At 35.0% G+C, this 20,444-nt stretch overlaps 1 protein-coding gene across 2 annotated transcripts; it reads left to right on the top strand.

The window, feature by feature from the left end:
• Positions 1-803: 803 nt before the first annotated feature.
• LOC106134728 (guanine nucleotide-binding protein G(q) subunit alpha) lies at positions 804-20,209 on the top strand. Of its 2 annotated transcripts, none has more exons than XM_060945743.1 (9): positions 804-1,098; positions 1,578-1,776; positions 6,997-7,181; positions 8,155-8,309; positions 10,652-10,780; positions 12,268-12,397; positions 12,676-12,829; positions 14,149-14,256; positions 17,091-20,209. In XM_060945743.1, the coding sequence occupies exons 2-9, from the start codon at positions 1,659-1,661 to the stop codon at positions 17,171-17,173; spliced, it is 1,062 nt and encodes a 353-aa protein (XP_060801726.1). In that variant the 5' UTR covers positions 804-1,098; positions 1,578-1,658; the 3' UTR covers positions 17,174-20,209. The 2 variants fall into 2 exon arrangements, with proteins under 2 accessions (XP_060801726.1, XP_060801727.1); XM_060945744.1 differs by lacking the exon at positions 804-1,098 and adding an exon at positions 1,207-1,499.
• Positions 20,210-20,444: the final 235 nt, after the last annotated feature.

Raw genomic sequence — 20,444 nt, 5'->3', positions numbered from 1 at the left:
CTCACAAAATAACAAAAAATTTCTTATAATCATATATTAAATTATGAACACGCTTAACTTTATAAAATGTAAAACCAACAAGATACTGACTAGTTTAAGAGATAAAAATAATTAAAATAGTCCACGAAATCTCAGAATGTTTGGACACCGTGCGCTCGCCACGCTCATCCAGCGAGACGGCTGGCGGCCGCAACTACCATGCTGTCGAGTCAACTCATCGTTTGAAATAGCGCCAACCATATGGATTCCCACACTTCTTGTTTTTGTTGGATAACAAGGCAAAATTTTAACCTCTTTTTCTATTTGGAATGAGAATCAGGAACCAATATGCGACGCGTTTTACCAGATACCCTAAAATTATACGGAACCCGTTGTGCGCAAGTCAGACTCGGATTTGACCAGTTTTTTTTCAAATGAATACATTCATGTTTTTAGACGTAGAGATACCACAATCGATTATAAAATCGATTTATTTGGTATCGTTCGACTAATACGAGACGTAACAATTTACATTCTACGTCAGTCTGATCTGAAGCATACATAGACAAACATTTTTTGTCTTCGGTTTCATGGGTTTCATGTGCCATGAGAAAACAACTACATACAGCCGAAACATTTATGAAAAAAATATGAAATATTGTTTTAATTATATAAAATAGAAAAATTAATACAAAGATCGAAATCACAGGTATTAAAAATATTATACATCAGTTAAAAATCTTATCATTACTTTGTTTAATGCCATAAAACTTAATTAAAATGCGATGACATTTTGACAGTTCATGCGTGATTAGCTGTCAATAATTTGATGAACATGAAAATTAGATTAATTTCCTACATGCATTTCATTAATCTAATTTAAATTATGTACATACATTGATTGAATCAACTTTTTACAAGATATATTTCAGTAAGAATTCATTTCAGCCTTCTTTTTTTTTAATTTGCTAATATTCATTTAACGCACGCGCAGAACATCATCGCCCGAAATCTCCCAGCGCCATATTGAGAGGCGGACGTTGTATGACTTGAGTGATTAATCGTGGTTAGTGCAATTGAAGTGGAACAGTTGATCGTGCCCTATGGATATTCATTTGGGTACGTAATAAATTAAAAAGTGTAACTTCAGTGCCCCTATATTCCTGCAGTGAGCGCTAAAAAATCACATCGTAACCTAGACATAGGCCGTTCTAGTTATCAGTAGATTACCTAGGTATCATCAATCCGCTGTTTGCTCACAGTTTTAATCTTATTAATACACACGTGTGGGGAATAGCCATGGGTTTCTTGAATCTAGTTACATTAACAAGATTATATGATAGCTTTGCAAGGTTCCACGGTCGTATATAAACGGATTCCGAAGTGTTTATGTCGGCAGTTGACAGAAGCGTTTATGTATATGACCGATCATAAGTCACCACACCCAGTGACCGCCGGAGTGTCGGTTTTAGTATTTAATAGTGTCTAGTTCGGATGATTGTTAGCGCGTCGTCGTGTTGGTATGTGTTATAGTGAATTGGGAAGGTTTTATCGCGGAAATACCGTGAAATTTGAGTGTAATAGAAATGTCATTTTAGGAGTGGTGTGCCTCGGTTGAAAGGCCTGCCGAAAGGACGGCTCCGCGCGTGAGGACGGATTGCGGCCCTCCGCTCTAAATCATGGAGTGCTGCATGTCAGAAGAAGCAAAAGAACAGAAAAGAATCAATCAAGAAATAGAGAGGCAACTCCGAAAGGACAAGAGAGATGCAAGAAGAGAACTCAAACTACTACTGCTTGGTAAGTGTTTTGTCCACTACCTACTAATATTGTGAAGCCTTAAATGTTATTACTCCAAACTTGAATTGAGATAGGTATAACCTATATTTTTATATCAAGAATTTCTAATACCTATAATTAACAACCAGTACTTTGCAGAAACATTCATCATAATTATATCTTTAGAACATTGTAAGATTGACTTTTATGAGAAGGTATTTTACATAAATTATGAACAATGTATACCTACCTACCTATTGAGGGACTGGAAGAAATTTACTAAATACTAGTAAAACAGCATTGCATTTTTTAAGTGATTATGAATATTTAAACATTCTTCTCATAGGATTCATGTGACAATTTTTATATATTGTGGAAGTCCCAACCTCACACAAACAGAATAAATTGATTTTTTGATACCCATGATAAAAATAATGACAAGGGAACTAACACTCTTATAAAAAATGGGGGTTAATTATGAATTTGACAAGGCAATTATATTATCTTCTATCTCTCTAAATTTTTGATAAACCTCAAAGTGAGAAAAAAAAAGAAAATAAGATTTGTCAATGTTCATAAGCTATTTTACCTTTTCTGAATTTTATTAAAATTAATACACCTGTTTATGTTAGCCGTGATGATGAACAAAATGGTCCCTATTTATAAACTTTTATCACATATCTATAGATGGCATAGGTCATAGATTAATTGCATAGTTAATGCATAAATACTGCGAAATTAAATCACTTATTGAATACTTACAACAATTCTATCATTGAGCCAAACAGCTGAATATGGCTTATCTATCTTTTCAAGACTGTTGGCTCTGTCTACCCTACAAGTGATAAAGACATGATTATATGTATGTATGTACACCTACCACAGATAACATTTATGTGGAATATGATCCAATAATGGATTTGTTTCCTTGTTCACACGTCTTTCATCAAATGTGCTAAATATTTTATTGACAGAACTAAAGAGATATTGATTAGTGCCTGGTTTTGATGTGTCTGTGCTTATTTATTGAAGTGTTTTATTAACATAAAAAAATATATAATGAAATCTGCATTTGGGAAAGCACTTATTTGTGTCCCATTTTGAAGTATTACACTGAATAATCGTAACAAGAACAACCATGATATTGAGACGATTTAGTAATTTTGAAGACTCATATTTTCTTAGAGAACACATTTGTTACTAGCACTACGCTTAAGGCCCATTTATGCAAGGCCTTGATTAATCTCAACCATTAAGTCGTTGTCAATCTCAAAAACACATAATTTATATATGAACCCATTCTTTACTATTAGGGCTCTAATACATGACCCATTGCTCTGGGCTCGGTCGGTCATGCCAATGGTATCTAAGGTAAAAAGTGTTAGTCTGGTATTTATACCATTAGTGTTTCCTATGATGGTATATACAATGGAAAGGCTTACAGACTTTGTTCTTTTTTTTTTTTGGAGATGGGCTTACTACCTGTTTTCTATCTCTCAATTCAAAATCTATGCGGCTTTTGAGTGTTGAGATTATCGACTCTGTTTATCCCATAGGGGATACAGATATGAAAATTATGCATGGCACATAAGGTCACAATCACGGTTCTGTCAAATTTTAACTCTGACTGTCACTACATTACCATTTCCAGTGCCAACAGTCTCAAGAGACTGAAAGAGCACATTCAGCTGTGTGGCTTCATAATGGAATTGAGATTCAAATAGTGACAGGTTGCTAGCCTACAAGAGGAATCATAAGTTTATAAGACAATCCCTTAGTCGCCTTTTACGACATCTATGGGAAAGATATGGAGTGGTAGAGCCACTCCAATAATCCTAATGCTATGGAGTGTGTGTGAATAAAATTCATTTATCATACACAGGGTTGTTAATGTTACCAGAATTTATTTTTATAAAGTGTGATAAGGATGTTGAATGCTTGCAACTCATGTTTCCAATGGGATTATGTTATTCAAAAGGCATGTTGGTCTGTCTTCTTCACCTTCTGTCAGTTGTATAAATAACTAAGCACAACAATTTTCTGATTCTTTTATTAGGTGTCCGGGTAGCAACCTGTCATAATCACTAATGTCATACATTCATGTCCATAGCCCTCGCGGGGTAGACAGAGCCATGTGGCCTTTTAGCCTTTTCAAGACTTGGCTCTGTTTACCCCGCAAGGGATAAAGATGACATTATATGTTTGTATCTGTGTAACATGTGTTCAAGATGTAACACACCCCAGTGAGTGACAGAGACCAGGGTGTGTATAATTAAATGGTTTCATAGTAATAAGAGAATCAATTTCCAAACCAATTAATATTCTTCAATTTAGTTTAAATTTCACGTGTTACAATTTTTTTACAGATGACTAAAATTACCTTTTCAGTTCTACTCCATTAAAAAAATTATTAATTTAATCTAATCATCTTCATATTTACATTATGATTGTAAAGAATAGTAAATAGTAAAACAGTCAGTACAAATGATATTAGGTATATGTTAAAGGTAATAAGTATCAGCTACACCTTCACTTTATGTAATGCAGCTGAGCTGCCCAACAGGCTTATGTTCAACTTATCTTGTTAGTGTGCGGCTTAAACAATTCCATTGATTTTTGAACTACTGTGAAAGCATGCTCTTCAATTAATAAAACTATGTTAAAAAGGAAGGCCTAGACAAATGTACCTCGATCTAATCGGAGAGGATTTGGCAAAAGGTCAGGTCAAGAGTACCAAAAACCTACAAACTTGCATGGAGAGTGTTGTGTGGATAAAGCGAAAGAATTATGCGTGGCGTGTGGAAAGCTGTAGTCTCTGCCTACCTCTCTGGGAAAGAGGCGTGATTTTATATATGTATGTATGTTAAAAATGGTATGTGTTATTTGTGCTTAATGTGTAATTAATTCTATTAATTGCAATTATTAGCGTTATCCCCCCGGTTTAGGTCCTGTCCTGGTAGGGTTGTCAGGTCGCCATGCATAGCAATAGCCGGACAGACTTGCTACTAGCCAGACAGGTCGTCAATAAGCATGCCTGGCAAATCTAGCTGAAAGGTAGTTTAAATAAAATGTATCACACTGCCTTCAAAATAAGCACTACATTGCATATGTCGCAGAATCCAGTTTGCCACAACATTTAGATGCAAAGTTTTGCGACATGCGATGCGGCAACCCGACTCGATGGTGTCTCGTAAATCGGAAATCTGCAAACAGCTTTGTATTAGCCCCACCGCACACCGAAGAATCATGGTATAGACAGAGATAAAGCTTTTTACAGGTTAACGCCCTTTTTACCCAATAACGTGAAAAATCTAACAAGTTATGAGGGGTTCAAATATGCCGCTTACAATTTGAGTGACAAAACCACTTGTACAGGGTCTTATAGGGTCACTGGAGAGATCCAGTAAGTTCAATTTTAACTAACAGGTACAATTTTAAAATTAGGCGCCCTTTTACCGGCTGGACGCACCTTTCTTCCATTTAAGTGGTCAACAGTCAACTGAGTAAAGTTTACTCAGATGAACTGTTGAGGAGGAAAGTAGGAATCTTCCTTCCCTTACCCTATCGATTAATCGCTAAAAGTGCCTACTTGTTTCGGGATACGAAATGACATGACGAGAGATCAACCTACGGGTGCGCTTGAAATTAATCACGCAAAATACATTGGGTTTTTCAATGGTTTTGTCACTAATTTTAATTGATACATGCATAATGAGCTGCATGTTGTTGAAATTATTTGCAGCGGTGTACTATACTAACTTAGTCTTATATCTGTACATACGGTGTTTTGTTGCAGCCAGCACGAAATTACAACCGCATTTTTTACTACGGTACTACGCTATGCAGGTGGCACTAGTACTAACGAAACTGATCCTCTTTGGTCTGATTGCGGTGAGCCTTTGTCAAGACGAATGCCTCAAGAGGCAGGGCCTACTTCAGTAGGCTCCCCATATTAAAAGGCGGCGGAAACGGAATTCAGTCTTCCAATGGACAGCCCTTAGGGTTGACATGCGTGGCAGGGTCATACAAGTCTTTAACCAAAGCGGTTGTTTTGACGAGTGACCCCCAGGTCGCTTCTACACTCCTTCTCACAATTGAGTTAGGAGATGGCTTCGTATCGTTTCTGCGGGTTATTGTCCCACGAGGGCAAGCAGACCCAGTTTACAAGCAAAAAAGGGATATGGGTATCACTTTACGGAATCAGCATAAGCAATAGTTACTACAAATTAAGGTTTTTATTATCTTCCATCGGAGATGATATACATATAGAAACATTCAAATGTTCACACGGGTTTCCGAGTAGCTTATCAGTGAGACGTTGACCGATGTTACGATAACGTCGTTATTACAAATAAATAAATAAATCTTAGCAAAAATATCTGAAATGTAGATTCTACCGTTTGCCGTGTGGTTACCGGCTCTTTAGAATAGAACCACTCCTTATCTTTTTCATGGATGTTGTACAATGCGACTAAAGGAGTATTATAAACTTGGGATTCCTCTTGTAATCGATGGGCTGGCAACCTGTTTTTGAATCTCAATTCCATCATAAATCCATACAGCTGAATATAGCCTTTCAGTCTTTTCAAAATTATTTATTACTACCCCGCAGGAAATAAAGACGTGACTGTATAAACCATTTGTACAATTTTTATCAGCTCTCATAATTTGATTATCCTTAGATCATGATCAGACAAATTAGCTGTACATTAATTGTCTTTTCTCATCTGATCTGAATCTGACGTTATTAGCCTTCTTTCAATACAAACCAGTCTCAATAATTTTCTAAAAACAGTCTTATTTCTGTTATTTTGTTTTCAAAATGAAGTAAAACTTTTCTAAACTAGTCCATATAAACTACTCGTAACATCATCAAAGACATCTATTCGAAAACGTCGTGATCTCTACTCGCCCACCCGCAAACCACCTGTCGACCACGAGTGAACAGGGCGAGGAATTGGCGCTGAGGTCGGGTAGCTCAATCTTACGTGTTCCTTAAATGGTGGTTACTTTCAATGAAATATAGTTATTTTACTGAACAATATATATATTATCTGTCCAGAGGATGTTTTAGGATCCGTTTACAGCTCTCTTTACTTAACCATGACGAGGTTCATCCGAAATATTTAGTAAAACTCGACAATGACAAAAAAAAGTATTGTTGCCATAACGAAAAAAAAAAGAAGTAAAAATTTGCATTTCAAATTCGAACTGATTTCGACGTTATATTTTTTTTCACAGGTACCGGCGAGTCGGGCAAATCAACATTCATCAAGCAGATGAGAATCATCCACGGTTCCGGCTACAGCGACGACGACAAGCGCGGCTTCATCAAGCTGGTGTACCAGAACATCTTTATGGCGATGCAGAGTATGATACGCGCTATGGAACTACTCAAAATACAATACGGGAATCCGTCCAACGTAGTAAGTGATATGTTTTTTGTAATTGATGCTGTTCTTTAAAAAATTGTTATATTTCATTGGTCAGACCGAAATGTGCGCGCGAAATGATAATGAGCACACTTTGTATTAAACATTTGTGTTGTCAGCTAGACAGCGAGACACACTTATGGGGAAAATGTAGGGCGCCATTGAACATTTTGTTACTAAGTTCCGAACTTAACGAAGATTTTCACTTTTTATTACAATTTCCTTTCTATATCCTACCGCATATGTTCTTGTGTGCCCAAGGGCCCCAACGTAATGTAAGATCTCTGTTGATCTCTTCAACCGTATCTACAAATTATAATAGTACCAAAATTGTGTGTCAGATTTTTTTTTTAATATATATATAATACTATCTTATTCAATCAAGATATTGATTGAATGGAAATTTTCGTTTGGGGTCTACTTATTATGGTCGTACTTGATAAACAATGTAGCAAAATAAATTATTCGCAAATTACTTACACGTTCATTAAAAATCACAATAGGCATATGTTTACCACAGAAATACTAAAGTTGTTTTTCATAAAAGCATTGATTTGGTAATTCCCATGACCGAAAACTATTTATACTGAATTTATTTATTTAATTAATTCAGAGTTCTCCATAGGTGAATCATCGAAATTATCTCAAATATACGACAGCACTACCTCCCTACTAACATCCGTGTATAGGCACAGTAGTTTATCTAAACGTAATTAAATCGATAACCATTGAACTGGATTTATATGTAATTCTGTCCGTATGTTTGTCACTGATTTACTAACTAATTAAAAATATTGCTAGTAGATGCCGCTAGATTGAAATTATTGTAAAATCTACATTATTTCTTTATAGTTTTAATTAATGTATTTTTTTTTACATTTTACGGTCGTTGACACAAGTTCTGTATGGCCCTCAATTTCTTATTTTTTTTATTAGTAACAAACAAAATCTTTAATTTTTTTTACAGGAAAAGGCGGAGTTGATATCGGCGATCGACTTTGAGAGTGTGACCACATTCGAGAGTCCGTACGTAGAGGCGATCAAGGGACTCTGGTCCGACTCCGGCATCCAGGAGTGCTATGATCGCAGGCGGGAGTACCAGCTCACCGATTCAGCCAAATAGTAAGTTAAAGAAAAAAAAAACAAATAAATCCTATATAAAACCGACAGAAGCTATAAATTTGATTTTTAGAATTTTGTTTGTATTATATCTTTGTACTCACATCACGCGTCTATTGCACCGATTAGGATGCGGTTTTCTCCGATGTGAAAACTGGTATACAAAAAAATTTCCCGCCAACCCCCAGGCGGCAATAATAAAATTCTCACACAGTCAAAAATAACCTAGGTTTTGCAAGGGCAGAGCTGGGGCAAAAGCTAATTTAAAAACGAGATGTTCGTATGACGGCATGTAATATTTTAATTGACGGTGTAAAAGTGGAGCAAGTGAAAGATTTTCTATATCTAGGATCAAAGTTTACATCAGATGGCAAGTATGATAGTGATATTGAAAGGAGAGTGAACGCGGGGAACATGGTGAATGGAGCGTTGCATGCCTTTATGAGCATTCAGAAACTATCCAAAAAGGCTCGCCTGGCTGTGCATTAGGGCGTGTTGGTCCCAACATTAATGAATGGGAATGAAAGTTGGGTGTGGCAAAAGAAGCACGAAAGAAGAATAAATGCGGTTAAAATGAGAGCGTTGAAGAGTATTATTGCTGTGAAATTGAGTAACCGGGTGAGAAACAGCGTGATAAGGGAATGTTGTGATGTGAAAGGAGGTTTAGTAACAGGAATAGAAAAGGGAATGTTAAGGTGGTTTGGTCATGTTGAGATGATGAATGAAAGCAGGTTGATTAAGCAAATGTACCTATAAGGAGAGTGTGAATGAAAACGTAGAAGTGGAAAGGCCTAGTCGAACGTACCTTGATCAAATTAAGGACGTCCTGGCAAATGGTCAGTCGGGTTATGTGTACCTGAAACCGTCGAGCTTGCATAAAGAGAGATCTTGGCAAGTGAAAATATGTAGTCTCTGCCTACCCATCCGAGAAAGAGATTAGAAATGAAATATAACACTGGGTTTTGCTTAGACATACAAAAAGATGGACGTAGGTATAGGGTTAGGAAAGTTTTCTTTTTTAATATTCACACTTGCGAAGACCTAGCCAAAAACTAGTTAGTGAATTAATCCCACCAACAGGAGATTGATAGGAGGGTTTGTCGGCTAGTAATTGCCATTAAAAAAATTGCAAAAAGAATAAGACTACTCCATCTCTTTCCCATGGATGTCGTAAAAGGCGACTAAGGGTTAGGCTTATGGACTTTTCTTTTAGGCGATGGGCTAGCAACCTGTCCTTGTGACCTCACTTCTATCATAAGGTGATTATATGTATGTAATTTTCATTAAACGTTAATTTAAATAGATCTTATATATCTATGTCTCGTCGAATCTTATTTATCTCCAGCTAGTAGCAGCCCTTGGTCATAGAATACCACGATCATCCTTTCATTATAAAAACATTTTATCCACACATACAATAAAGAGAAAAGATTTGTATTTGTTTATATGTTTTGTTTCGGTACACATATTCCTAAAGGTCTATTTTAGGAATAACATGGCTTATTACTTTTTTATATAATAAAACTATTCTCTAACTGATGGACATTAAGACTAGGGGTTACAAGCACTGAGCCTTGAACTTGCATCTTTAACTGTCACACGGTACAAAGGAAGGTGCGTCATTTGGAAAAATCTATCATTGATTCGATAGAATCTCATTTCATCATTTATTTAACTGCAAATTGAGTACACGCATCCGATTCAAATGAAAATGTTATAAATCCTTACATCACGAGTTTGCTAAATAATCGCTTATTATAACAGCATTATGGACAATATAACGATTACATCACTTACTATACACCTATTATAATGGCTTAAGTGGCCGATTCATGAGTAATCGCATGTCGGTAATTATCCTAATTCAAAATGGCAAAGCTAAATTATAAGTTATCAATATAGCTGAGTGGTCCCTTGGCTGTCATGTTTAATAATCAGTCTTTAAGAATCAATATATAACTACACATGTGTACAATAGAGACAAATTTGATCAATCAAAAACATTTTACGTACTTAACCCGTTATCCATGAAAACTTTTAATTTTATAGAATATTTATCGCACTATACTTTTTAAGAGTTGGCTCTGTCTACCCCGAAAGCGATATAGACGAGATTATATGTATGTATCATCCTTTAGATACATGATTATGATAATCATGTATCAATAACATATCCATGCTTATAAACATTTAGTGATTTATTTCTATGTATTATTTCTTGTAACTGTGTAAATTTCTGTGCAATAAAGATATTTCAAACAAACATCAACAAAATATGATTTTGTTTTCAATGAGTTAGATAAAGCTTCGTTTACACAGAAAACTGAGAGAAAAATTTTCTATAGCTACTTGCAGGAGATAGACCGTGTGGCGTCACCAAATTACCTACCAACCGAACAAGACATCCTCCGTGTGAGAGTCCCCACAACGGGTATCATTGAATACCCGTTTGACTTGGAGGAGATACGATTTAGGTAAAAATACAACGGGTGCAAAATGCATGCAGCCGCTTCGATATTGCATGACACGGGGATGTGTTCTATGTTCTTTTATTTTCTATATTTATATTATGTGTTTTAAGGATTTATTGTGTGTACTTCGCTTTATAATTTATGTGCATGTGGTCTTGAACACTGTTTTTATCGTGAAATTTTCATAAAACATTTTGTTAAATCAATCTCAATTATTGTTATGTTAATTTCATGATACCAAGTCTTCTTCACATCGAAACCTTTTATTCACCATACGTTCTTGGCGAATACAAGATTAACGCAATGTGATGTTATGACAGTCGAAAAGTACTATCAGTAAATTACCAAAGGTTGTTGCATGCGTTACTTTGGCTTTGTTACTAGGTATGCATGATCTATTTCAGCTATTTAAGCGATTTGGCGAGAATCGAGAAAGACGACTACTTGCCCACTGAGCAGGACATCCTTCGAGCGCGACAGCCCACCACCGGCATACTTGAGTACCCGTTCGATTTAGACGGAATTATATTTCGGTACGTTCGTTAGAACGGACACAGTAGAAAGGCACCCTAATAAAGTGTGGTTTGGCTCACGGACCCTTTACTAAGTTCCCGGTAGATGGCGCTGTTATTAGATTATCCATTGTGCGTTTGTTTTTACACCGTTTTGGGTACTTATTAGAAACACTAAGCATATTATGAAATTTTGTGTTCCTTTTTTAAATCGCGTACGATATCAAAATTACCTAATAAATTTTTACACAATATCATTCAATAATATATATATTTAGTTTTATAAAAAAATTTAAAATTTTATTTTCAAAGAGAAATGACAATATTGTCAAATAAAAAAATGCCTTATTCTGGAATATCGGACCGGATATAAATGGGAATTATGTAGCAATTTTTGCTCACGATTCATGAATGCAATATGCAACTAATGTTACTAATACTGCATTTTTTTTAAATATATTTATAAGTTTCTATTATATCGTTGTTGGTGCTTTTTTTACTATCTTGCATGTTTATTTTTAATAATATTAATGTTGGTAGTTTTGTGATGTAAGTGTTGGTTCCTTTTGGCTCAACTTTCCTATGCTTTCATTTCCTGTAGATGTTTTGTTACCAAGAAACTTACAAACTGTTTACTAATTTTCTTGATATTTCCTTCTATGTATAAAAATATATTCTGTTTAAAAATATATTCAATTGACATTCTGATGTTAAAATATTTAAAAAACCCCTGGTTATGGATAATTTAAAATTTAAACAGTATCAATTTTTTCATGTTTATATGCAGTAATAAAATGCCGATACGATTACGCTAAACTAATATAATATTTGATAAAATTTGGTCTTTTTTATACTAAAAAAAAGAAAAAATTATTTTCAAAATTTCAAAATTCTTATTTCTAAATTCTTATTCTTATTGGTATATTTCATAAAGTAACAATAATAATCGGAATGATGAAAAAATGTTTATTCTGACAGAATGGTGGACGTCGGGGGCCAAAGATCCGAGAGAAGGAAGTGGATCCACTGTTTTGAAAACGTCACATCCATCATATTCTTAGTAGCTCTTAGTGAATATGATCAAATTTTATTCGAATCCGAAAATGAGGTGAGTTTTTGTTATTACATTAATTCTGTGTAATTTAACTCGATTTTTGACACATAAGTGCGCCGCCAGCGTTATTGCCCAAAATCCTTTTTGCATCATAAAATTTTTTGCTAATATGTTGTACAGGTATTGTGTAACAAACCCTAATTTTGATGGCCAAAACTTGAATGTAATAAGGAATTTGTCATGTTGAGAGAGAGTGAAGGTTGAACCAAAATTCCTCTCATATTCACCTTCTGGCTGTAACATTTCTAAACCAACATAAAAACCAATTCCAGAATCGAATGGAGGAGTCGAAGGCGTTATTCAAAACTATCATCACGTACCCGTGGTTCCAGCATTCGTCGGTAATTCTGTTCCTCAACAAAAAGGATTTGCTCGAAGAGAAGATCATGTATTCGCATCTGGTCGACTACTTCCCGGAGTACGAAGGTAAAAACATTTTTCTGTAAACCAGAATTATAATCCTTTATATCAATTTTTTTTTTTTTGTTATAATATTGGAAAGCGGTTTCGCTAAGAGATGTGCAGAATCGGTTGCAACGCGCACGTTTAAATGTTAGTTTCTCAATTTTAAAGTGATATGGGAGATTGCACTGCAGAGAAAATAAACATGTGAGGGTGGACTTTTAGGACCATGCAGTAGAATTATCATGTTCTCGGCCACAAGATGCCCATGTCCACTGGTAATCAGATTGGATTGGTAAACATGTTGAAACCTGCATCCAATATCTTTCTGAAACACGGATCAGTCGCTGTTTCGCTTTTTATTATGTCGTGAACGAGACAATACTTTTTCGCTCGATAAAACCTATACGACGAGGGCAGGTCGTCATTTTTCTTAAACTTTCATTTCTGTCATTATATACCTACATCTGAACACTGAGCAGTACGTAAAATGTTGTGGCTCAAATCAACAACACTGTTATAATGAGATTGTCCTTACGTCGTGTAAAATCGACGCGTTAGTTATATAAAAGTGAAACGAATTACCACCTTATTTTTGCACTGGGTTTGATTTTTATTTATGAATCAGGACCTAAATGCGACCCAGTACCGGCGCGGGAGTACATTCTGCAGAAATATCTGAAAGAGAATCCCGATCCCGACCGCTCCTGTTACTCGCATTTCACGACTGCCACAGGTTGAACACGAATATGAATCGAGTATTTGTAGTCACAGGAATACAAAAAAATCTTCATCGAAGTGACTTATTGCTTTGAAATAACTTTTGTAAAAGAGTAGTAGCTTTGATGAAGACTTTTTACATTATCCTGCAAAGGTGGCTAAAGCTAGAGTTTTAAGTATAAGCTAGAACACTATCCTTTTTTATCCAATTAAATTATTCTCAGTTGCTGTTGGAAAGAGTCGTTGTTAATATGGACTTGGTTGAAGTTGAAAAAATTAGGTGTAACATTTAGCAAGCCGACTTTCGGGGAACGTTTCCCACCTTACGTGGCATTAAACTTCAGCGTTCTTATTCATAAACGTCGACAAGCTTCTCAGCATACGTCAGCTCTGGCACTCACTATACTAAATTTGACATAAGACTTATACTTGACCAACGTAGGTATGTTTCATGCATAACCCCGCACTTGCCCTAATGTTCCTCACGATTTTTCCTCCCAACTTCTAAGAACTTTTCGCGAAAAGAAAAATCCCTATTTTACATCAAACGATCCAACAGCAACAGAGATAACATTGTGTATAACGTAGTATCGCTAGATGTGTGAGTGTGTGTTTCGACTCAGGTCCGCAACGCGACGCGATCGCTGCGCGCGAGTTCATCCTGCGAATGTTCGTCGACCTCAATCCGGACGCGGAGAAAATCATCTATTCGCACTTCACCTGTGCGACTGGTAAGTCGTAATATTAGAACGAATAAGTTTAAGAATTAATAATTTTTTTCAGTAACATGCATAGATTATTGATACATACATTTTAACAGGCAATCACATGGTGAATCTATTGTGAACTTGAAATCTCGTGTTACCTAAAAAGATACTAGGTAGACACTGTCATGTGTGCTATACACGTCACTGTTAATATATGTAAGTATAGTTAGGTACTTTTTTTAATAAATACCTATGTTAAAGTGTCCTATTTTTTCCAGCAGCACCTCTTTGAACAATTTAACCAAAAATGTACAGTAACAGGTATCAATATAACATTTAAATTAAACAAATGACAACAAATTTAAACAATAAAAAAATCCAATAGGTATAACAGAAAAATTCTACACGGTAATTTATTCAGTCGTGAATGTTTAGAGACTCAATAAATAAATAAAAATTAAAAATACAGTTAGGAAATAGTTCTGATCAAGAAAGGGCTAATTTTTTATGCAAATTATAGTCAACTAGAGGTCTCCTTGCATGGATAAATCGGTAAGTTGATCGCGTGTGTTTTACTTTATTCGTGCGCTCGTGTTTGTTACAGCTACAATTTTTGCATGTGTCTTTAGTTAATTGCTTGACATTAATGCCGTAGTTAGAATTTAGATGTAAATTTTGTATTAAATCTTTCATTTTTGTTTATTCATCGTTGTCCTATTGATTTGGAACAGTTGTTGAATACAAGTTTCTCTTTTTATCACATTCCTTTTTTTGTGATCAAAATTAACTTCAGAGGACTGTACCCTCTTACTATGCGCTTATTAAATGATTTCGTCATATTTTTATACCCAAGCCGCCCGTAAAATTTGACACGGCATGTAAAGAGATACACTGACTGAGAATGCAATTGATCAGTGACAAAATTATTTCTTTTCATACCATTAAATTAGGGAGAGAAATAAATATAAGCGGTTCAAGTAGTTCGTATATATATATATAATTTTTCCAACGCAATTAATTTGTCGTTCTATTTTTTATGTGTGCTAATTTGCATGTTCTTTATTTGTTTTACTATTCGCATGCTGCCTTGGATATTTTTAAAGATACGGAAAACATAAAGCTTGTATTCTGTGCCGTCAAAGACACCATAATGCAGTCCGCATTGAAGGAGTTCAATCTTGCATGATTTGTAAATGCCTCTATTATATTATTGTTATGACGCATTAAACGTTTATTTTTCTTATTGTGTGCATGCTTTTATTTATTTCCTATAGATTTACCTTTTTTTGCAAAATAGTGATAAATTATTTGTTACCTTGGATTGGTAGCGGGAGATTATATGCGAGCTAAAAAGACTCGTAATTGAGAATGGCAAAAACCGCAACTATGGGTAATGGTAATATAACTAACTATATAACAGAAAAAAAAACCTTGCACCTAAGGGTCAACTTTATTTAGGCTTTATGGGTAATTAGGGTAAATAAAACTAAATAACTTTATATAAACATATTATTATTACCAAAACTTAAAAAAATAATATTAGAAGCAGGAGCAGCTCATCATAAAAAAAGATTATGACGAGACGTACGAGTATGACGAATGATTTTGAATTCATGTTCATGAGAAGTATTGTTTTGATGTATATTTAATAAATCTATTTGAGAATTAAATAGTAGACCAAATTTATTATTCTTATATTAGATAAATACCCAATGTAGGTACCTACTTACTGAAAAAAGTTGTCTCTACTCCAGAGAGGTGAGGATTTTACTGTAATTGACAATGATAAACACATAGAATGACATGGATTTTTATCGTCACTTGATTATTATTAGACCACTATGGTTAGTTTATAAACATCTTAATAAAACTACAGAAATCAAATCAATTTACATTAAATATACAATGATTAAAAGAGGTGCTATTGGATAAAATTTTACAGTGTTTTGTTCGGTTTTATTCGGTCTTGTTGGCTTTTTTATTGAAACAACTTTCTAAAGTACAGTTTAATGAAGTAACTTCGAATAGGAATACATAAATCTAGTATAGGTACAAAACATAGAATTCGGAATAAGACAAAATGAATTGTGTGTCCAACTTGATACGCACGCAGTTTCTGTGTATTTGTAAAGATGTACAAGAAAACTTATGAAATGATTATACAAAAGCTATATGGAAACGACAAACCATTGATAGCAACGTCGCAATAAGCCACTTTTGTCGTCTTATATTCCGATTTCTAAAAGCTACGATGAAGTACTATTTTTTTTTTAATTTAATTTAATTACTTCCATCGCCGCCATGAATACCTACATACATTTAATTCATGCTCCGATCTGATGCAGCAATCTGGTGATCGTTATGCGAAACCTCGTCGAAAGTGGTTAAAATTGGAATATCGTGTGAATTGACAAGGCATTAGGTCTTATCATATAATAACGTCTATATCCATTGCGTGATAGAGAAAGCCAACAGTCATCAAAAGACTCAAAGGCCACGTTCAACTGTTTGGATTAATGTCAGGATTGAGAATCAAATAGTGACAAGTTGCTAGCAAATCGCCTAAAAGCTAACATCCTCTCTATTTATTAATTAAGTAGGTAAGTTATACATATGCTTTACAACTTTCGTGAATAACCCTACAGGGCTTGCAGTATTTGGTTAATCTACTTAACTACGTTTTGGTTTATCGGATTATCTTTAATTCAAAAAAATTTCTTTATAAAGCCATGCAGCTGAGCGTGGCCTTCAGTCTTTTCAAGACTGTTGGCTCTGTCTGTCCCGTGCAAGGGAAATAGACGTGATTATATGTATATTATTATCCAAAAATATGTTCTTAATGACTATTATGATTTCAGACACCGAAAACATCCGATTTGTGTTCGCCGCAGTGAAAGACACGATCCTGCAATCCAACCTTAAGGAGTACAACCTGGTGTAAGGAGCCGCGGCCGCCGACACAGATCTGTGATTGTGTATAACACATAATTAAAACATCATCACTTCACGACAGAATGTGTAAATTCACGAACTGAAATCGTATGGACGAACTTATTCACCTTAAAATGTTTAATGAGAAAGTAAGGATAGATTGTAAGTCATTTAACCCAAAAATAGTTACAACCGGGCCGCGGCCCGTCGACTACGCTCGTGCGCGTCCCAACGTCGCGACACGTTTTTGACATGTTTTTTTATGATGAAGTTATTCACAATTTATGTATGTGTCTGTATTGGTGAATATTAAATTGTGCATTTTAAAAGTTATGGTGAGACTTGGCCTTACCATGCTGCTTTTAGTCATTGTTTTAGGATTTTTGTAAAGTTTGTTGCCATAATATCTTTCTACATTAGTATACATTTTATTATGTCCAAACGGATGGATTTGAACAAACTAGTCCAATGAGTGTTTAGTATCGACTCGTGGCTCGAGACAGGACTAACTAATGACGTATCAGGAAACGCTTCCGTTATTATTGTGTATAAGTTGAAGTGTCGAGAGCAGAGTTTTGGAGGCGGCGGTGGTACTATAGAACGCACGTCAGAGGTTTCGTCGGCTTCTTACAATTTATTAGAACAAATTATTTAAATGTACAAAACCTCTGCTATCTTAACATAAACTACTTAAAATCTTATTTCCTAGTATTTAAGTTCCTCGATGTAGCTCGTCTTTAAAGTATTTAAAAATCGAACTAATAGGATTTGAAGAAAATAATCGCTATTGGTGGGTTCGAGAATGTTCTATATTTGAAATGGCCCGAAGGAACGTTTGACCTGTATTGCGTAGTACGTCCCGGTATAGCGCCGCGCCGCGCGGCAATGTGTTCACTGATCGCTCGCCCCGCCTCAATAAGTGAAACAAATCAATATACAAAATATATATCGATACCGTTTGTTCTGTTAGCTTGGAAGATTTTATATATTTATTAATTGAATTTAAATATTACATTACTTTTGTACATTGGAATTTTTGTTACTTGAATATATGTTATTATTTAAGCTGTTTATATTTAAATATGGTGTTTTTCTACACGAATTGACTTGACGCAAAATGTTTTACGTTAACTGTAGGCTTTATGCAGTGGTCTGGTATATTTGGTTTCTTCTGATTTGATCCGTGTATGAGAATTCCATTCAGCTAGCAGTATGTCGAGTATAAGGAAATACTACGTTAGTTGTTTAAGGACATTTTTGATGCATTTGATATAAACTTTTTTTACTAGGAACCCAAGGGATACAATAAAGCGAAATGTGAATTGTAAAAACCGATACCTGTTTTTTGCACGAAAGCTTGTACCACATGTATGTAATATATTGTACATTTGGGTCTAAATGTGCTGAGTGAATTGAGCCGACAGTTCAGTGCCAAGTTTTGCTATTGGCAATTTTTTTAACTGTACGTGAAGCACAAAATAAATCTTTTATAATTGTTTTCCATATTTAGAGTATTTTATTATGCTATGCTTAATTTAGTGTGTTGCTTCGTGTTATTATTTCGTTATTTATGTATAGTAAGAAACAAAGTTTCTATTTTGTCGGTATAATAGCTTACATTAAATTATTTGTTGTTGTCTTTATTTAATGCGTCCAGAGCATATCGATTACCTCTGAGGTTAGGCGTCGGACATGTGACTGTCAATAGCAAAACTGTATGCTTTAATTAATATACAGCTGTCTGAAATGCTCAAAATAATGTGAAATTGTAACTTAGCGCACAATATTGGAACTTTCTATTGATGTTACCCACTCAAGTGCAATCTCTGTGTATGCCCTGTACATAGGAAAGTATATTTCTTTACAGCAATATTGTGAAAAGGCCCGACGCGGCTTGGCTGTGACCGACGGGCGGCGCGCTGGCCAGCCGACTGTGTGCTTTGTGCCAACTGCATCAAGTTCAAAATTGAACTTTCTATGAATAATTTTATAGGAATTGTGTCGTATTCATGAGATGTGTCGTTTCCATACTAAGTTTGAATACATTGCGCAGATTATATAGGTAGCAACAAAAACAAACAAAGCACAATACATATTCTAATTGGTGATTAGAGCCACATACTACCAAGTTTCTGACAGTTTTTTTATTTGTTTGGCAATTCTTATGATACTTATAGATTGGTTAAATATTATTTAATCAAATATAAAAGCGTCGGTTGCTGTAATATTTTAAGGGCGTACAAAACTAATATAATTTTAAAAGAAAATGTTTGGATGGTTACATACTCAAAGAAATATTCAAAATTTCTTTCTCGGGTTCCAGTATGCAATCTGAACTTTTTCTAAGTTTACCTCTTATCTAAATTAAGTTCCATTTTAACCAAACAACTATGACTCATTCTTCTATATACAAACAGGGAGAGACTGTTAAAATTACCGAATTTATATTTTTAATGAAATTGTCAGAAATGGTACTAGTTGTGGCATTAAATTTATTTGTTGATGAGCAATATGGTTGGCTGGCCGAGGCTTGCTCCCAAATTACACCGTAGCGCATTCATAGCTAACGTGACTGCTGACGACGTCTTAATAGTTAAACCGTACGCTCTCAAGAGTAGAACTCAATATAGCTTGACATTGGACTTTATAAAATGTTACCTACTTTTCAAATAACGCGTCTAGATCGCATTGATTGTCAAATTACACCAAGAGTACAGTCAAAACTAACCTGACGTACGAGTCGTTCCATGCGCATACGCAAGTGCGTGCGATTTGGGAGTAAGGTTTATCGCGCGCCGTCGTCACCGCGTCGAATTCGTATCTTCCATACGAATGGACTGAAACTCGTGTGGAGTGGATCTTAACTGTTTGATTTAACGGTTGGGTGGTGACTACACAAATATTGCTAAACTATTATAGTCTAACGTTGCTTTACCTTTTGCGTGAGATTGTGAGGATTTTAGCTTAAGTTCCGACTGAAGATGGATGCCTGTATGAAATATTGTAAATTATAATTTCTCATAAAATATAATTTTTTTCAGCTAAACGCGTGGTTTCTTTTCATTTTACGTTGAATTTCATTGTTTTGAACATAATTACTGCTGGCCAAAAATAAAGCCCAATAACTTTGACGTAGGTGCGACAAAGACAAAGATAGGCCCATAATATCACAGAGATTAAGCTATATATTACTAACTCTAGCATAAATCATACACATTCGACTTTTGTCCCAATTTCAATGCCTTTTCAAGACACAACTTACAAGCATTGCGCGCAACGAT

The sequence above is a fragment of the Amyelois transitella genome, chromosome 9, assembly GCF_032362555.1.
Source record: "Amyelois transitella isolate CPQ chromosome 9, ilAmyTran1.1, whole genome shotgun sequence".
In the NCBI taxonomy this organism is placed as follows: domain Eukaryota; kingdom Metazoa; phylum Arthropoda; class Insecta; order Lepidoptera; family Pyralidae; genus Amyelois; species Amyelois transitella.
Note: the sequence above shows the minus strand (reverse complement) of the source record. Positions and strands in the feature narration are given on the sequence as shown.